This window comes from Delphinapterus leucas, chromosome 4, assembly GCF_059928025.1.
Source record: "Delphinapterus leucas isolate spDelLeu-1000000601 "Yukka" chromosome 4, BTC_Dleu_Yukka2, whole genome shotgun sequence".
Classification (NCBI taxonomy): domain Eukaryota; kingdom Metazoa; phylum Chordata; class Mammalia; order Artiodactyla; family Monodontidae; genus Delphinapterus; species Delphinapterus leucas.
In genome coordinates this window covers 103132026-103146392 of record NC_143132.1, presented here as the reverse complement: position 1 = coordinate 103146392, position 14367 = coordinate 103132026, and the positions used below count along the sequence as shown (strand labels likewise).

Below are 14367 nucleotides of genomic sequence, written 5' to 3'. Positions count from 1 at the left end.
ATCCCTGGGATAAATCCTACTTGATCATGGCATGTGGTCCTTTTAATGTGTTGTTGGATTCGGTTTGCTAGTATTTTGTTGAGGATTTTTGCGTTTATGTTCATCAGTGATATTGGCCTGTAATTTTCTTTTTTTGTGTGATATCTTTGTCTGGTTTTGATATCATGGTGGTGGTGGCCTCCTAGAATGAGTTTGGGAGTGTTCCTCCCTCTGCAATTTTTGGGAAGAGTTTGAGAAGGATAGGTGTTAGCTCTTCTCTAAAATTTGATAGAATTCGCGTGTGAAGTCATCTGGTCTTGGACTTTTGTTTGTTGGAAGATTTTTAATCACAGTTTCAATTTCATTACTTGTGATTGGTCTGTTTATGTTTTCTGTTTCTTCTTGGTTCAGTCTTGGAAGGTTATGCCTTTCTAAGAATTTGTCCGTTTCTTCCAAGTTGTCCATTTTATTGGCATAGAGTTGCTTACAAAGGATCTCTTATGATCCTTTGTATTTCTGCAATGTCAGTTGTAACTCGTCCTTTTCAATTTCTAATTTTATTGATTTGAGTGCTCTCCCTTTTTTTCTTGATGAGTCTGCCTAAAGTTTTATCAATTTGGTTTATCTTCTCAAAGAACCATCTTTTAGTTTCATTGATCTTTGCTGTTGTTTTCTTTGTTTCTATTTCATTTATTTCCTTCTACTAACTTTTTTTTTGTTGTTCTTCTTTCTCTAGTTGCTTTAAGTGTAAGGTTAGGTTGTTTATTTGAGATTTTTCTTGTTTCTTGAGGTAGGATTGTATTACTTTAAACTTCCCTCTTAGAACTGCTTTTGCTGCCTCTCATAGGTTTTGGTTCATCGTGTTTTTATTGTCATTTGTTTCTAGGTATTTTAAATTTTTATTTATTTATTTTTGGCTGTGTTGGGTCTTCACTGCTGCATGCAGGCTTTCTCTAGTTGTGGCGAGCAGGGGCTACTCTTCATTGCAGTGCACGGGCTTCTCATTGTGGTGGCTTCTCTTGTTGTGGCTCTAGGTGCGTGGGCTTCAGTAGTTGTGGCACGCAGGCTCAGTAGTTGTGGCTCATGGGCTGTAGCGTGCAGGCTCAGTAGTTGTGGTGCATGGGCTTAGTTGCTCTGTGGCATGTGAGATCTTCCCAGACCAAGGCTTGAACCTGTGTCCCCTGCATTGGCAGGTGGATTCTTAACCACTGTGCCACCAGGAGCCCCCTCTTGGTGTTTTATGATTTCCTCTTTGATTTCTTCAGTGATCTCTTGGTTGTTTAGTAGCATATTGTTTTCCCTCCAAGTGTTTGTGTTTTTTACTGGTTTTTTTCCCTGTAATTGATTTCTAATCTCATAGCCTTGTGGTCAGAAAAGATGCTTGATATGATTTCAATTTTCTTAAATTTACCGAGGCTTGATTTGTGATCCAAGATGTGATCTATCCTGGAGAATGTTCCACGTACACTTGAGAATAAAGTGTATTCTGCTGCTTTTGGATGGAATGTCCTATAAATATCAACTAAGTCTACCTGGTCTAATGTGTCATTTAAAGCTTGTGTTACCTTATTAATTTTCTGTCTGGATAGCTATCCATTGATATAAGTGGAGTGTTAAAGTCCCCACTATTATTGTGTTACTGTCAATTTCCTCTTTTATGGCTGTTAGCATTTGCCTTATGTATAGAGGTGCTCCTATGTTGGGTGCATAAATATTTACTCTTGTTATATCTTCTTCTTGGATTGATCCCTTGATCATTATGTAGTGTCCTTCTTTGTCTCTTGTAATAGTCTTTATTTTAAAGTCTATTTTGTCTGATATGAGTATTTCTACTGCAGCTTTCTTTTGATTTCCATTTGCATGGAATATCTTTCTCCATCCTCTCACTTTCAATCTGTATGTGTCCCTAGGTCTGAAGTTGGTCTCTTGTAGACAGCATATACATGGGTCTTATTTTTGTATGCATTCAGCCAATCTGTGTCTTTTGGTTGGAGCATTTAATCCATTTACATTTAAGGTAATTATCAGTATGTATGTTCCTATTACCATTTTCTTAATTTTTTGGGGTTTGTTTTTGTAGGTCTTTTTCTTCTCTTGTGCTTCCTGCCTAGAAAAGTTCATTTAGCATTTGTTGTAAAGCTGGTTTTGTGGTGCTGAATTCTCTTAGCTTTGCTTTTCTGTAGAGCTTTTGATTTCTCCATCAAATCTGAATGAGATCCTTGCCAGGTAGAGTAATCTTGGTTGTAGATTTTACCCTTTTTATCACTTTAAATATATCCTGTCACTCCCTTCTGGCCTGCAGAGTTTCTGCTGAAAAATCAGCTGATAACCTTATGGGAATTCCCTTGTATGTTATTTGTTGCTTTTCCCTTGCTGCTTTTAGTATTTTTTCTTTGTGTTTAATTTTTGTTAGTTTGATTGATATGTGTCTCAGCCTGTTTCTCCTTGGATTTATCCTGTATGGGACTGTCTGTGCTTCCTGGACTTGATTGACTATTTCCTTTCCCATGTTAGAGAAGTTTTTTACTATAGTCTCTTCAAATATTTTCTCAGACACTTTCTCTTTCTCTACTTCTTCTGGGATCCCTATAATTTGAACATTGGTGCCTTTAATGTTGTCCCAGAGGTCTCTGAGACTGTCCTCATTTCTTTTCATTCTTTTTTCTTTATTTTGCTCCATGGTAGTTATTTCCACCATCCTATCTTCCAGGTCACTTATCTGTTCTTCTTCCTCAGTAATTCTGCTATTGATTCCTTTGAGTTTATTTTTAATTTCAGTTATTGTGTTGCTCATCACAGTTTGTTTGTTCTTTAGTTCTTCTAGGTCCTTGTTAAACATTTCTGTTTAACAGAATTGGATCATCTTTACTGTTATTACTCTGAATTCTTTTCCAGGTAGACTGCCTATTTCCTCTTCATTTATTTGGTCTTGTGGGTTTTTACCTTGCTCCTTCTTCTACAACGTATTTCTCAGTCTTCTCATTTTGTCTAACTTACTGTGTTTGAGGTCTTCTTTCCACAGACTGAAGTGTCATAGTTCCTCTTGCTGCTTGTGTCTGCCCTTGGTGGGTGAGGTTGGTCCAGTGGCTTGTGTAGGCTTCCTGGTGGGAGGGACTGGTGCCTGTGTTCTCGTGGGTGGAGCTGGATCTTGTCCCTCTGATGAGCAGGGCCATGTCAGGTGGTGTGTTTTGGGGTGTCTGTGAGCTTAGCACAACTTTAGGCAGCCTGTCTGCTGATAGGTGGTTTTGTGTTCCTGTCTTGCTTGTTGTTTGCTGTGAGGCATCCAGCACTAGAGCCTGCAGGCAGTTGGGTAGAGCCATGTCTTGTATTCAAGATGCAGACCTCTGTGAGAGGTCTCATCAATTAACATTCCTTGGGGTCAGGAATTCTCTGGCATTCCAGCATCCTGGACTCAGTGCTCCCTTCCCCGAGGCTCTGGCCTGACCCCCGGCTGGGGAACCAAGACCCCACAAGCCACACATCACAGCAATAAAGGGAAAAAAAGGGGTGGGGGGAGAAAACAAAGGAAAACAAAAAGAGAAACAAAACCCAAGAGAAATAGCAAATACAGAAACAAATAGCAACAACAGCAATAAAACCAAAAAACAAACAAAGCTCCAGACAAATGGTAAAAGCAAAACCAACCAAACAAAAATGAAAACACACTCATGCACACACAAAAAGAAACAAAAACAAAACCAAAGAAAACAAAACCCAAGAGAACAACCAGACAAACAGAACCCCAAAATGAAATCAAACAATTAAAAACAAAACTCACACAAACAGAAAACAAAAAACAAAACTTAAACAGAATGCAAACTGAAGAATAAAGCAAACAAAAACAGACACACAAAAACAATTTAAAAAAGGATAAAAAGAAAAAACAGAAAGAGGGAAAAAAAGATAAAAACAAAATAGAACAAAGAAAAGGAAAAAAACAGAACAATGAAAAATAAAAATAAAAACAAAAAAATTAACAAAATTATAAAAAGGAAGAAAAGAAAACAGAGAAAAACCAAACAAACCTAAAACCCCCCAAACTACTAAATAAGAATAAAGAATAATAATTACAAAAAACAAAGCCAGCAACAGAACAAATCAAAACATAATAATAATAATAGTAATAATAATATTTTCCTGGGGTCTCAGCTGTCATTGTGCTAGCCCCTGCTCTGAGCCACAGCCCACCTCCACCTCCCCAGTAGGCCCTCCAGTGCCTCTAGGTTGGTCTCTCGACCTGCTGTGGGCACTGTGAGGACAGGTCAGACTCTGATCTGGCCCAGCTCATGTGTGTGCCTGCCCCCAAAGTCCACAGCTGCCAGAGCTAGACCAGTTTCATTTGTGGGAACACTCATTGTCCATTCAGATCCATAGATGCAGGGTCTACTAAGCTGATCACAGGGCCTTAATATGTAGCTTGTGCAACTGATGGAAAGATTTTTGTTCCTCTTCCTTAGTCACCCTGCCCCTGGGGTTCAGCTGTGATTTTAGCCCCACTTCTGCATGTGGGCCACCCACAGGATTCTGCTCCCTAGGCTGCCCTGGAGCACTTGGGCCTGCCCCAGTGAGGACATGGCGTGGAGGTGGCATGGCTGCCTGGGTCGCAGGAGCTCCAGTGGCGACAGATGTACAGGGAAGTGGCAGCCACAGGCACAAGAGATCTGGCCTAGTGTGAGCATTTTCTAGTGCCCAGTGGCAGGTGTGTGAGGGCCAGCCCTGTCAGGGCCCTCTCCTAGCACCTGCAGGGATGGGCAGGGGCTGGTGCATGGGGAGAGAGGCTGCAGTGGTGGCTCCATCCCCTGCATGTCACTCAACAGTGGTGCCTTGCTTCCATGGCAGTCCAGGTTTCCTCTACAGGCATTCCCAGTTGCATATTTCCTCCCTCCCATCCCTATCGGCTGTCTCCTCGCAGCCAACAATAGTACTGCTTCTGGGTTTGTGCTCCAGTCCGCACGCTCCAGCTCCCACTGCCGTGCGCACCAGTGGACACACGTCCCAGTGTGGGGCATGCAGTGCTGTTGCATGGACTGTCTGTGTAGGTCTCACTCTGTGCTCTCTGCCACAGACTGGCCGTTCCACCCTCCTCTGACAGCCTCAGGTGCTTCCCTTCTGTCCCAACCAGTTTCTCTGTTGGTGAGGGGGCTTCCCCAGATGTGGGAACCTCTCTTCTGCTTCAGCTCCCCAACTGGGGAGCAGGTTCCATCCCATTTCCTCTCCTCTTCTTTCTCCCTTTCTTTCATCCTGCCTGGTTATGCAGGCATCTTTATTGTCCTTTCTGGCGTCCAAGGTCTTCTACTAGTGTTCAGCCCGTGTTCTGTGAGAACTGTTGCATCTGTAGATGTATTCTTTTTTTTTTTTTTTTTCACGGTACGCGGGCCTCTCACTGTTGTGGCCTCTCCTGCTGTGGAGCACAGGCTCCGGACGCGCAGGCTCAGCAGCCATGGCTCATGGGCCCAGCCGCTCCGCGGCATGTGGGATCTTCCCGGACCGGGGCACAAACCCGCGTCCCCTGCATCGGCAGGCAGACCCTCAACCACTGCGCCACCAGGGAAGCCCTGTAGATGTATTCTTGATGCATTTGTCGAGAGAGATGAACTCCATGTCCTCCTACTCCTCCGCCATCTTGAAAAGCCCCCTCTTCTCATGACTTTTAATTTGACTTAGGGTTTCTTTTTCCCTGGAAAAAATGAAACAAAATATGTTGGTTATATCATAAATAATATGGCTGGTAAGTTGATGCCAACCAATATTATATACTGTTATGTTTGACTCTGTACAGATTGCTAAACTTTTTCATACCTCAGTTTCTTTTGTGATGAAAGTGGTGACAAAAATATGTGCTCTACCTTTCTTGATGGGAGATGCTACAAACTTTTGTAAATGAAAAATATTCCAATTGATGAAATGTGCTCTGTTATGTGAGCCTCCCTGTTATATGAGAGGCTGTTTTATTATCAAATAAAAATTAATATTAAACTAAAAGTTTGAAATTTAAAAATTCATGTTAAGAGCTTGGAACATTACCTGGTGCAAAGTAAGTGCTCAATGAGAGTTAGCTATTATTGTTACTGTTATTTTTGCTATTATTAGTTACAATTAAAATAAATCTAGAGTGGCTGCACTGTAACAGGATGGGCCTTTGGCCAGGCCCAGTATAAAAGTCCATTTTGTGGTAATATTGCAAATATCTAAAAGCCCAGATATTTTTATTTTTTTCAAACATGAATTTTCACAGCTTTATAATTGCCCAAAGAGTGTATGAAGAAAATTCCAAGCAAAATGAAAATTAGCTTTTCCTTGGTGCTTTATGTATATCAAGGACAATATTTTTTATCCTGTGTGGGTTTTTTTTTTTTTTTTTTTTTTTTGCGGTACACGGGCCTCCCACTGCTGCGGCCTCTCCCGTTGCGGAGCACAGGCTCCGGACGCGCAGGCTCAACGGCCATGGCTCACGGGCCCAGCCGCTCCGCGGCATGTGGGATCCTCCCGGACCGGGGCACGAACCCGTGTCCGCTGCATCGGCAGACGGACTCTCAACCACTGCGCCACCAGGGAAGCCCCCTGTGTGGGTTTTTATCATGAATAGTTTTAGCTGACTGCAGAGTGTTGTGCTCTGTGTTTTAGCTTATATGGTGCACGGTACGATCTCTCACACATTGTGAGGGATATAAAAAAAGAGGACCTTTTAACTGTCATTCAGAATTCGTAATAAGAAGAGCACAAACACAGACATACAAATGTAAGGCAGAATGTCATAGGTTTTGTAAGAGATTTGAAGAGCTACAAGAATGCTGAGGGAAAAGCTGAAATCTGTTTGAAGAGATTTGGCACTACCTCCAAATATACTTTAAATGGTTCACCATCAATTGGAATAAAATATTCCTAATGTTGCTCAATAAATTCTTTTTCCATATTGTTTTACCTTTACACATTTTGGTAAAGGAAGCATTAGAATGTGACACAGTTGTGAAATGGGTGTTTCTTATATCATAGCTAATATAGTTAGAAAAAAGTTAATCTTGGTATCATTTTAGGACTTAAGGGAGAACGTGGGGAGCGAGGAACAAATGGAGTTCCAGGATACCCAGGAAAACCTGGAGTGCCAGGTAGTGTATAAAGTATATCTACTGTGTGTAGTCACGTGTGCAGTATGGCCCTTAATTTTCTTCCTGTTTGTATTTAAAGTTATCAGGGAGGTAAGATGGAAATATCAATTAGTAATAATCTTCTAATAATTTAGTGTACTGATTGGATGGAGTGTTATCAGCACTGGTGTAGGAATCTGGAAGTGGTAAAAGTATCTGAACTCTGCACCTCTTTCTCGCTGTCCTTGGGAAAAAGATCTCTAAATCTTCCTGGGTTGCAGATTTTTTGCCTGTAAGATTTTGGGTTTGGATGGACAATATGGAGATTTAGGAGAATAGCTCGGTTGGACCAAAATGCAAAGTATAATGGAACACAACGGGCAACTATAGTTCTAATATTCATTATCTTAAAAGTCAAACAAACAAACAGACAAACTAGATATATAAGATCTAAATATAAGCTGTTGCTTCTCAGTAGCGTTAACTCTTTCCTTTATGAGGGAGTCTCTTGATTTGAATGGCTCAGTGTAAGAGTCTCCTCTGCATGGCCATTGCTCAGGCAAGAAGCAGGTTTCCAGCTCCAGTTAAGAGGTTTTGTTTCATTTTGTGAGCTCTCTGATAATAGCATACTGGTCATACCATATGTGAGCCTTAACCATTATTTTAATTTTTCCATTTCAGGTGGACTTGGTCCTAAGGGGGATAGAGGAAATATTGGCCTGGCAGGAGTGAAAGGACAAAAAGGCTCCAAGGGGGACACGTGTGCCAATGGTACCAAAGGAGATAAGGGAGACCGAGGGGCTGTGGGTGCACCAGGCTTGAATGGAGAGCCTGGGGCCAAGGGAGACAAGGGGGAGATGGGGGATAAGGGCTACTGTGTAGATTCTGGGGAGAGGGGGGAAAAAGGAGAAAAAGGCGAGGAGGGCATGAAAGGAGAAAAAGGTAGCAAAGGAGATATTGGAATGGAAGGGAAAAGTGGTTCAGACGGGCTGCCTGGGCCCCAAGGTGATCCAGGAGTTAAAGGAGAAAAGGGAGAGTTGGGTCCTCCTGGTCTTGTGGGACCTGCAGGGCCAAAGGGTGAACTTGGGAGCAAAGGGTTCCGAGGGTCTATTGGGAAGAAGGGCTCTCGGGGTCTCAAGGGCTCCAAGGGGGAGGTGGCCAGAGTCCCACAGTCAGCTTTCAGTGCTGCTTTATCCAAGCCTTTCCCCCCTCCAAATGCCCCTATCAAGTTTGACAAGGTTCTCTATAACGACCAAGGGAACTACAGCCCTGTCACTGGGAAATTTAACTGTAGTATTCCTGGGGCATATGTTTTTTCCTACCACGTCACCGTGAGGGGCCGACCTGCTCAGATCAGCCTGGTGGCCTGGAATAGGAAGCAGTTCAAGTCCAGAGAAACACTCTATGGTCATGAAATAGACCAGGCCTCTCTCCTCATCATCTTGAAATTAAAAGCAGGGGACCAAGTCTGGCTGGAAGTTTCAAAAGATTGGAATGGGGTGTATGTCAGTGCTGAGGATGATAGCGTTTTTACTGGGTTCCTTTTGTACCCAGAGGAAAACCCTGGCATTTCACCATAAACTTGTATCTTCAACACAGTAGTTTGGGTTTAGTGGAATAAGTGAGGTAACATTGGGTAGTGCTATTGAAAAAAGTAAGCTTCATTTTTTTCATGATTATAAAAATAATACAGAAAAATTAAGAAAAAATTATATCGCCTAGAGTCAATAATTCCTATTTTAGAACATCACCTTTAAAAAATATTTATATGTATTTGAGAGCATGTGTCTATTAATTTTGTAGCTAGCCTTTTTCATTTAGCATTATAATGGCATTTCTCAAGCCCTTTAAATAATATTTGTATACAAAAATATGAATGAAATTTGTAATAAATAAATATATTCTTACTAAATATTTTCTGTCTCATAAAAATGTGTGTAACTCTTTTCAGTGTGAATGTGAGGCTAACAGCTGACATATGATGGGTAGGTATTTCTCAAAAGTTTCTAATTCTGTTGGGAGGATTGCCTTCCCACAAAATAGAACTATTCCCATGTTAGTTTAATTCAGGGAGAATACACAGAAAGAATAGTAAAGACTAGCTAAAGTATTTTTAAGATCAATCAGTGTGTAAGGGTTTGCTCATAAAAAACCTGTATTATATGGACTTGTGTGTTGGGTAAAAGGTAAAAAGAAAGTTGATATAGATATTGCTTCATCATAGCAAAGATCCAGCGATTCATCTAATTATTGCGCTTAGAAGAACTGAATGTCCCCCAAAGATTTCAGAGTAAAATTAAATCATTATTGATCTAAAGTTTCAGCCCTTTCTTCATGGAAGAACACTTAATTTGGATAAATTCTTTGGCTTCATTATCATCATCTCTAAAATAATTAATTCTAGTTATTCAGTGATAACATTGCTTTAACAGGTGGGTATTTGGGAATTCACTTGCAATGTGAATATTTAAAGCTGTGAATATATAATAACTCAACAGCCTCATTTATTAAGAAGTGAATTTGTTGACTCGAATTTGGTTTAATGAAGGCATATAGTTATGCAGATTTGCAAATCTTGGTGAGTCAAATCAGGGCGTTGGTGATGGGAAACATTTTGGCCTTGCTCTGCCAGATAAACAAGCTCTGAAAAACATAATTTATTTTTGATCTTCATATATATGTATATATATATATTAGAATAGTGCTTCTCAAACTGTGTTCAGAGGAAAACCATTACTGGAAGTTGTTATTATGAGCTACTGCAAGGAGTGGGTTCTGTGTCAAACAAATGTTGGAAATGCTGTATTCTATCTCCCTTTTAAAGATTCATAGAGCATGTTAGTGTAGTCCCTGATATTCCTACAGAAAAGAAATTTGTTGAATTTTGCTTTGTCCATTTATTTTGAGTATAGAACTCATCAAGCAGCATCCCATGGATCAGCGTTCTGTAAGATGCCAATTTTGGAAATGTTGCATTAGTGTCTCATCCAAAGATTACCCGCAGGCTGGGATAAAGTTTACTCTTGACATTTAGCCCTTGCTTCAGCAATTCTTCTCTATTTAGATTGCAATATTGCTTTAATTGTGGCTTTGCTTGTATTTGTCACAGGGAGAGTAAGAATTCACAAATGATTAAGACAGCGATATTTGCACTTAGACTTTTCTTTTCCAGTTTGAGGATGGGATAGTGAAGAGATTCCAGGAACTTAGAGTTTTGTCTCTCTGTATTGTCTTATAGATATATTTCTTTCTTTATGCCTTCTCCATCTTTGGGTCAGAGGGATTTGGGAGGCTGAGACCAACTAACCTAGGAAGATGGAAGATAAACCACATCAAAGGATGTGATGTAAAAGGCAGCTGGGCAGAGGGCCAGTAAGAGAGGAAAAATTCACATGGAGGATAGATGATATCCAGTGGTGTCTTACATGTGTGTTTGTGGTAAACATTTTGTAGGAAGTCTTAAGTTAAGAGTTTAGGGTTAGGATCCAGGGTTGGTGGTTAGTTATGAATTTTCCTCAGGGCATCCCAACTAAGGAAGTTCTTAGCCTTTGGGATGGCTTTGGGAGGTGACTTCTGGGTTCTGTATGCCACTCTCTGCTACAAGGGTGAAGTGGCACAACAATGTCCCTTCTTTCAACTATACCATGTCTTCCATCTCGTTGAAAGCCCAAAAACAAAGAGTGGATCTCTTGCATCCTAAGGATTTGAATGCAACCCATATCCTGCTCCTACCCTAATGACTGTCGCATATCCTGACCTCTCCCCTGAATGCCTGCCTAGAGTATTAAACTGCTGAGAGGACTTCCCTGGTGGTACAGTGGTTAAGAATCCACCTGCCAAAACAGGGGACACGGGTTCGATCCCTGGTCCGGGAAGATCCCACATGCCGCGGAGCAACTAAACTCGTGCGCCACAACTACTGAGCCTGCGCTCTAGAGCCCGTGAACCACAACTACTTAGCCTGCGTGCCACAACTACTGAAGCCCGTGCACCTAGAGCCCATGCTCTGCAACAAGAGAAGCTACTGCAAGAGAAGTCCACGCACCGCAACGAAGAGTAGCCCCCGCTTGCCGCAACTAGAGAAAGCCTGTGCACAGCAGTGAAGACGCAATGCAGCCAAAAGTAAGTAAGTAAATAAATAAATGTATTTAAAAAAAAAAAAAAACTGCTGAGAGTTAAAATACATCTCAGGCTTAACATGACAAAACAAGCTTCTGAAAGTCTCCCCAAGCTGCTCTTCCTACATCCTGCCCTAGCTCACATAATGGCAACTTTTTATGGAGATGCTCAGGCTGAAAACCTTGTGTCATTTGATTCTTCCCTTTCACACTTAAATCCAGTCTGTCAGGAATCCTTCTGGTGCTTCTTTCAGAAAGTATTCAGAATTTGATGACTTCTCACATCTCCGTTGCCATCACCCTGAAGAGACCACCATCATTTATTGCCAGGATTTTTTTATTGCAGTAACCTCCAAATTGGATTTCCCTAAGATACAAGGGGCCAAAGTACAAATGGGACCCAACATAATAAATATCTAAATATTTGAACTTTATGAGTCAATCTAACAAAGTTATTTAAAATATGTTCTATCCTCCTACTTTAACGTATACTCTTGTGTTGAAAAAGTAAGAAACAATTAATGATTTTTATATGACCAACAGTAAGCAAAACATAGATGACTGAATTACTATTGTGTGTGTCTGGGTGTTCTCTTAATGGGTAGGTGATATTTGGATGAGTATAGAAAGAGTTTAAGTTATGAATTACTATATGTCTATCCTGTAGATGTTATTTTTAAAACTTAATTTCCGTAAAATATATGCCACATAACCAAGATTTCCATGTAATTGATGTTCTATTGATAGTTTTATCAAATTAGACCACTCTTGTTGAGTCCTTGTATTTTAAAAATTAATTAAACATATTAATTTCAATTCAGTTTGGAGAAACTTTGCTCATCTGAACTAGCAATAAGAGCCACAACATCTACACATCATGTTCAAGTATTGTAACTGGGGTTGCAGATGGTACATTACCACTATTGTAAACAATATTTCAAAATGTTTAAATTTCATCCTATAAACTATGATCACTTATATTGCCATTTTCGTCATCTCTTGAAACAATATTCTAGAATTTAGCTCCAGCATGAATTTTGTTTTGACCTGCATAAATACAAATTTAGAGAGATATGAATTGTTTAATATTTCTAGCCATTAAGTATGCAACCATTGCAAACCCTGGGCCATTCGTGAATATCTCAAGAATGCTGAATTGGAACACAAAGAGAAGCAAGGAAATGGACTCTCAGCACAACTGAGACATAATATGTTGTTATCTATGGCACTTATGCTCTCCAAGAGGAAGTTAGTAAGTGAAGTCGTACTTCTCTTAATTAGGCACATCCATTTCTCAAATCCTCCCCACATTCCTAAGCAGTGTCCAGCTCCCATGTTTGCAGCCTTGATGGCATTTGGAGGCAGTCACCTTTTGTTTGATGCACACATGGCAAGAGGTGTGGAGAAGAGTCTAAAAGGGTCTAAAATGTGGTAGTCATGGGAATACATATTTAAGACTGAAGGTTGTGCTGTGCCAGAATTGAGCCTGATTGCTAAGAAGGATGCCCTGGGTACTATCATAAATGTACATGTTTTGTGTTTGTTTTATGCAGGACCCCGTACAATATGGGGCCCAGGGCAGGGGCCCCTCTTGCTTGGGTCTAAAGGCAGTATCTCCTATTTCTGTCTCCAACTCCTTTAATCAAAGCAATCCTGTTAAAAAGGAAGTTAGATCATCTTACTCCTCTGCTCAAAGCCTCTTGAAGCTCCTGTCTCATCGGGAGTAGAAGCTGAATCCTTACTATGACCGGAAAGGCCCCTGTGTGATCGGGCCCCTGCTTTCCCTCTGACTCTGCCATCTCCTCCACGCTCACTCTGGGCATTGCCCTCAATGCTATTTCTCAAATTCACTCACATATTTCCACTTAGGGCTAGGGCTTTGCACGTGCCATTCTACCTAAATGGCTCTTATCCCAGGTAACTGCATGACTGGCCCCTTCCTCTCTCTAGAGCCTTTATTCAAATATCACCTTTTCAGTAAGGTCTTTGACTACTTGATTTTAAATTTTAAATTTTAAATTGCATTCCCATGTCCTGTCTCTCATCCTCTCATCCTTGCTTTTTTCTCCACAGCACTCACCACATCTAATATATATTTCCCTTACTGATCTTTATTTTCTGTCTTCCCACTAGGAAGTAAGTTCCAGGACTCCAAGGATTTTTATCTGTTTATTGCCCTTTCCCCAGCACCAGCACATTAATTCAGTGAATGAAGATTGATGGGGTCCAAGCTGCTGTGGTGGTTGTAAATCTCTCTACAAGGTGATGCTCACAGGTTATCTTGCTTTTGGTTTCCATCTTAATGTAAAACAACAATGACAAACTACCAGTCTAGTTGCAAAGTAACTAAAACTGTGACTTCTTAGATTTCCTAATTAAGAAACTGGCTTCATGAAATGCCATGTTTTATGTTTCATTGTGTTTCAAAGAGCTACAGAATTTTTTTTTCCTGTGGGGACAGGGGACTACTGGGCGGTTCCACGGGGTTGCAAAGAGGAGCTTACAAGTATGGAAGGGGAACGTGTCTCCTGTTGCTGGCGATGATGCTCCTTTTGAGTGGGTGTCTAATCCATTTTTATCTCTTAACCCAGCCCCAAATGGGTCATCCTGAGTCCTGGGAATTACTATATTCTATATCTGTGAAGCCACTTACAAAATGATTTTTTTTTTTTTTTTTTTTTTTTTTTTTTAAACATCTTTATTGGGGTATAATTGCTTTACAATTGTGTGTTAGTTTCTGCTTTATAACAAAGTGAATCAGTTATACATATACATATGTTCCCATATGTCTTCCCTCTTGCGTCTCCCCCCCTCCCACTCTCCCTATCCCACCCCTCCAGGCTGTCACAAAGCACCGAGCTAATATCCCTGTGCCTTGCGGCTGCTTCCTCCTAGCTATCTACCTTACTACGTTTGTTAGTGTGTATATGTCCATGACTCTCTCTCGCCCTGTCAAAGCTCACCCTTCCCCCTCCCCATATCCTCAAGTCCGTTCTCCAGTAGGTCTGCGTCTTTATTCCTGTCTTACCCCTAGGTTCTTCATGACATTTTTTTCCCCCTTAAATTCCATATATATGCGTTAGCATACGGTATTTGTCTTTTTCTTTCTGACTTACTTCACTCTGTATGACAGACTCTAGGTCTATCCATCTCATTACAAATAGCTCAATTTCATTTCTTTTTAA

At 40.8% G+C, this 14367-nt stretch overlaps 1 protein-coding gene across 1 annotated transcript in view; it reads left to right on the top strand.

Moving 5' to 3' along the window:
* Positions 1-13840, top strand: part of OTOL1 (otolin 1) — a 37918-nt gene extending 24078 nt beyond the window's left edge. Inside the window, exons 4-5 of the mRNA XM_022575496.2 lie at positions 7014-7085; positions 7746-13840. Of these exons, the coding sequence (XP_022431204.2) occupies positions 7014-7085; positions 7746-8644 (971 nt within the window). The 3' untranslated portion in view covers positions 8645-13840. The remainder of the gene's footprint in view (positions 1-7013; positions 7086-7745) is intronic.
* The last annotated feature ends 527 nt before the right edge of the window (positions 13841-14367 follow it).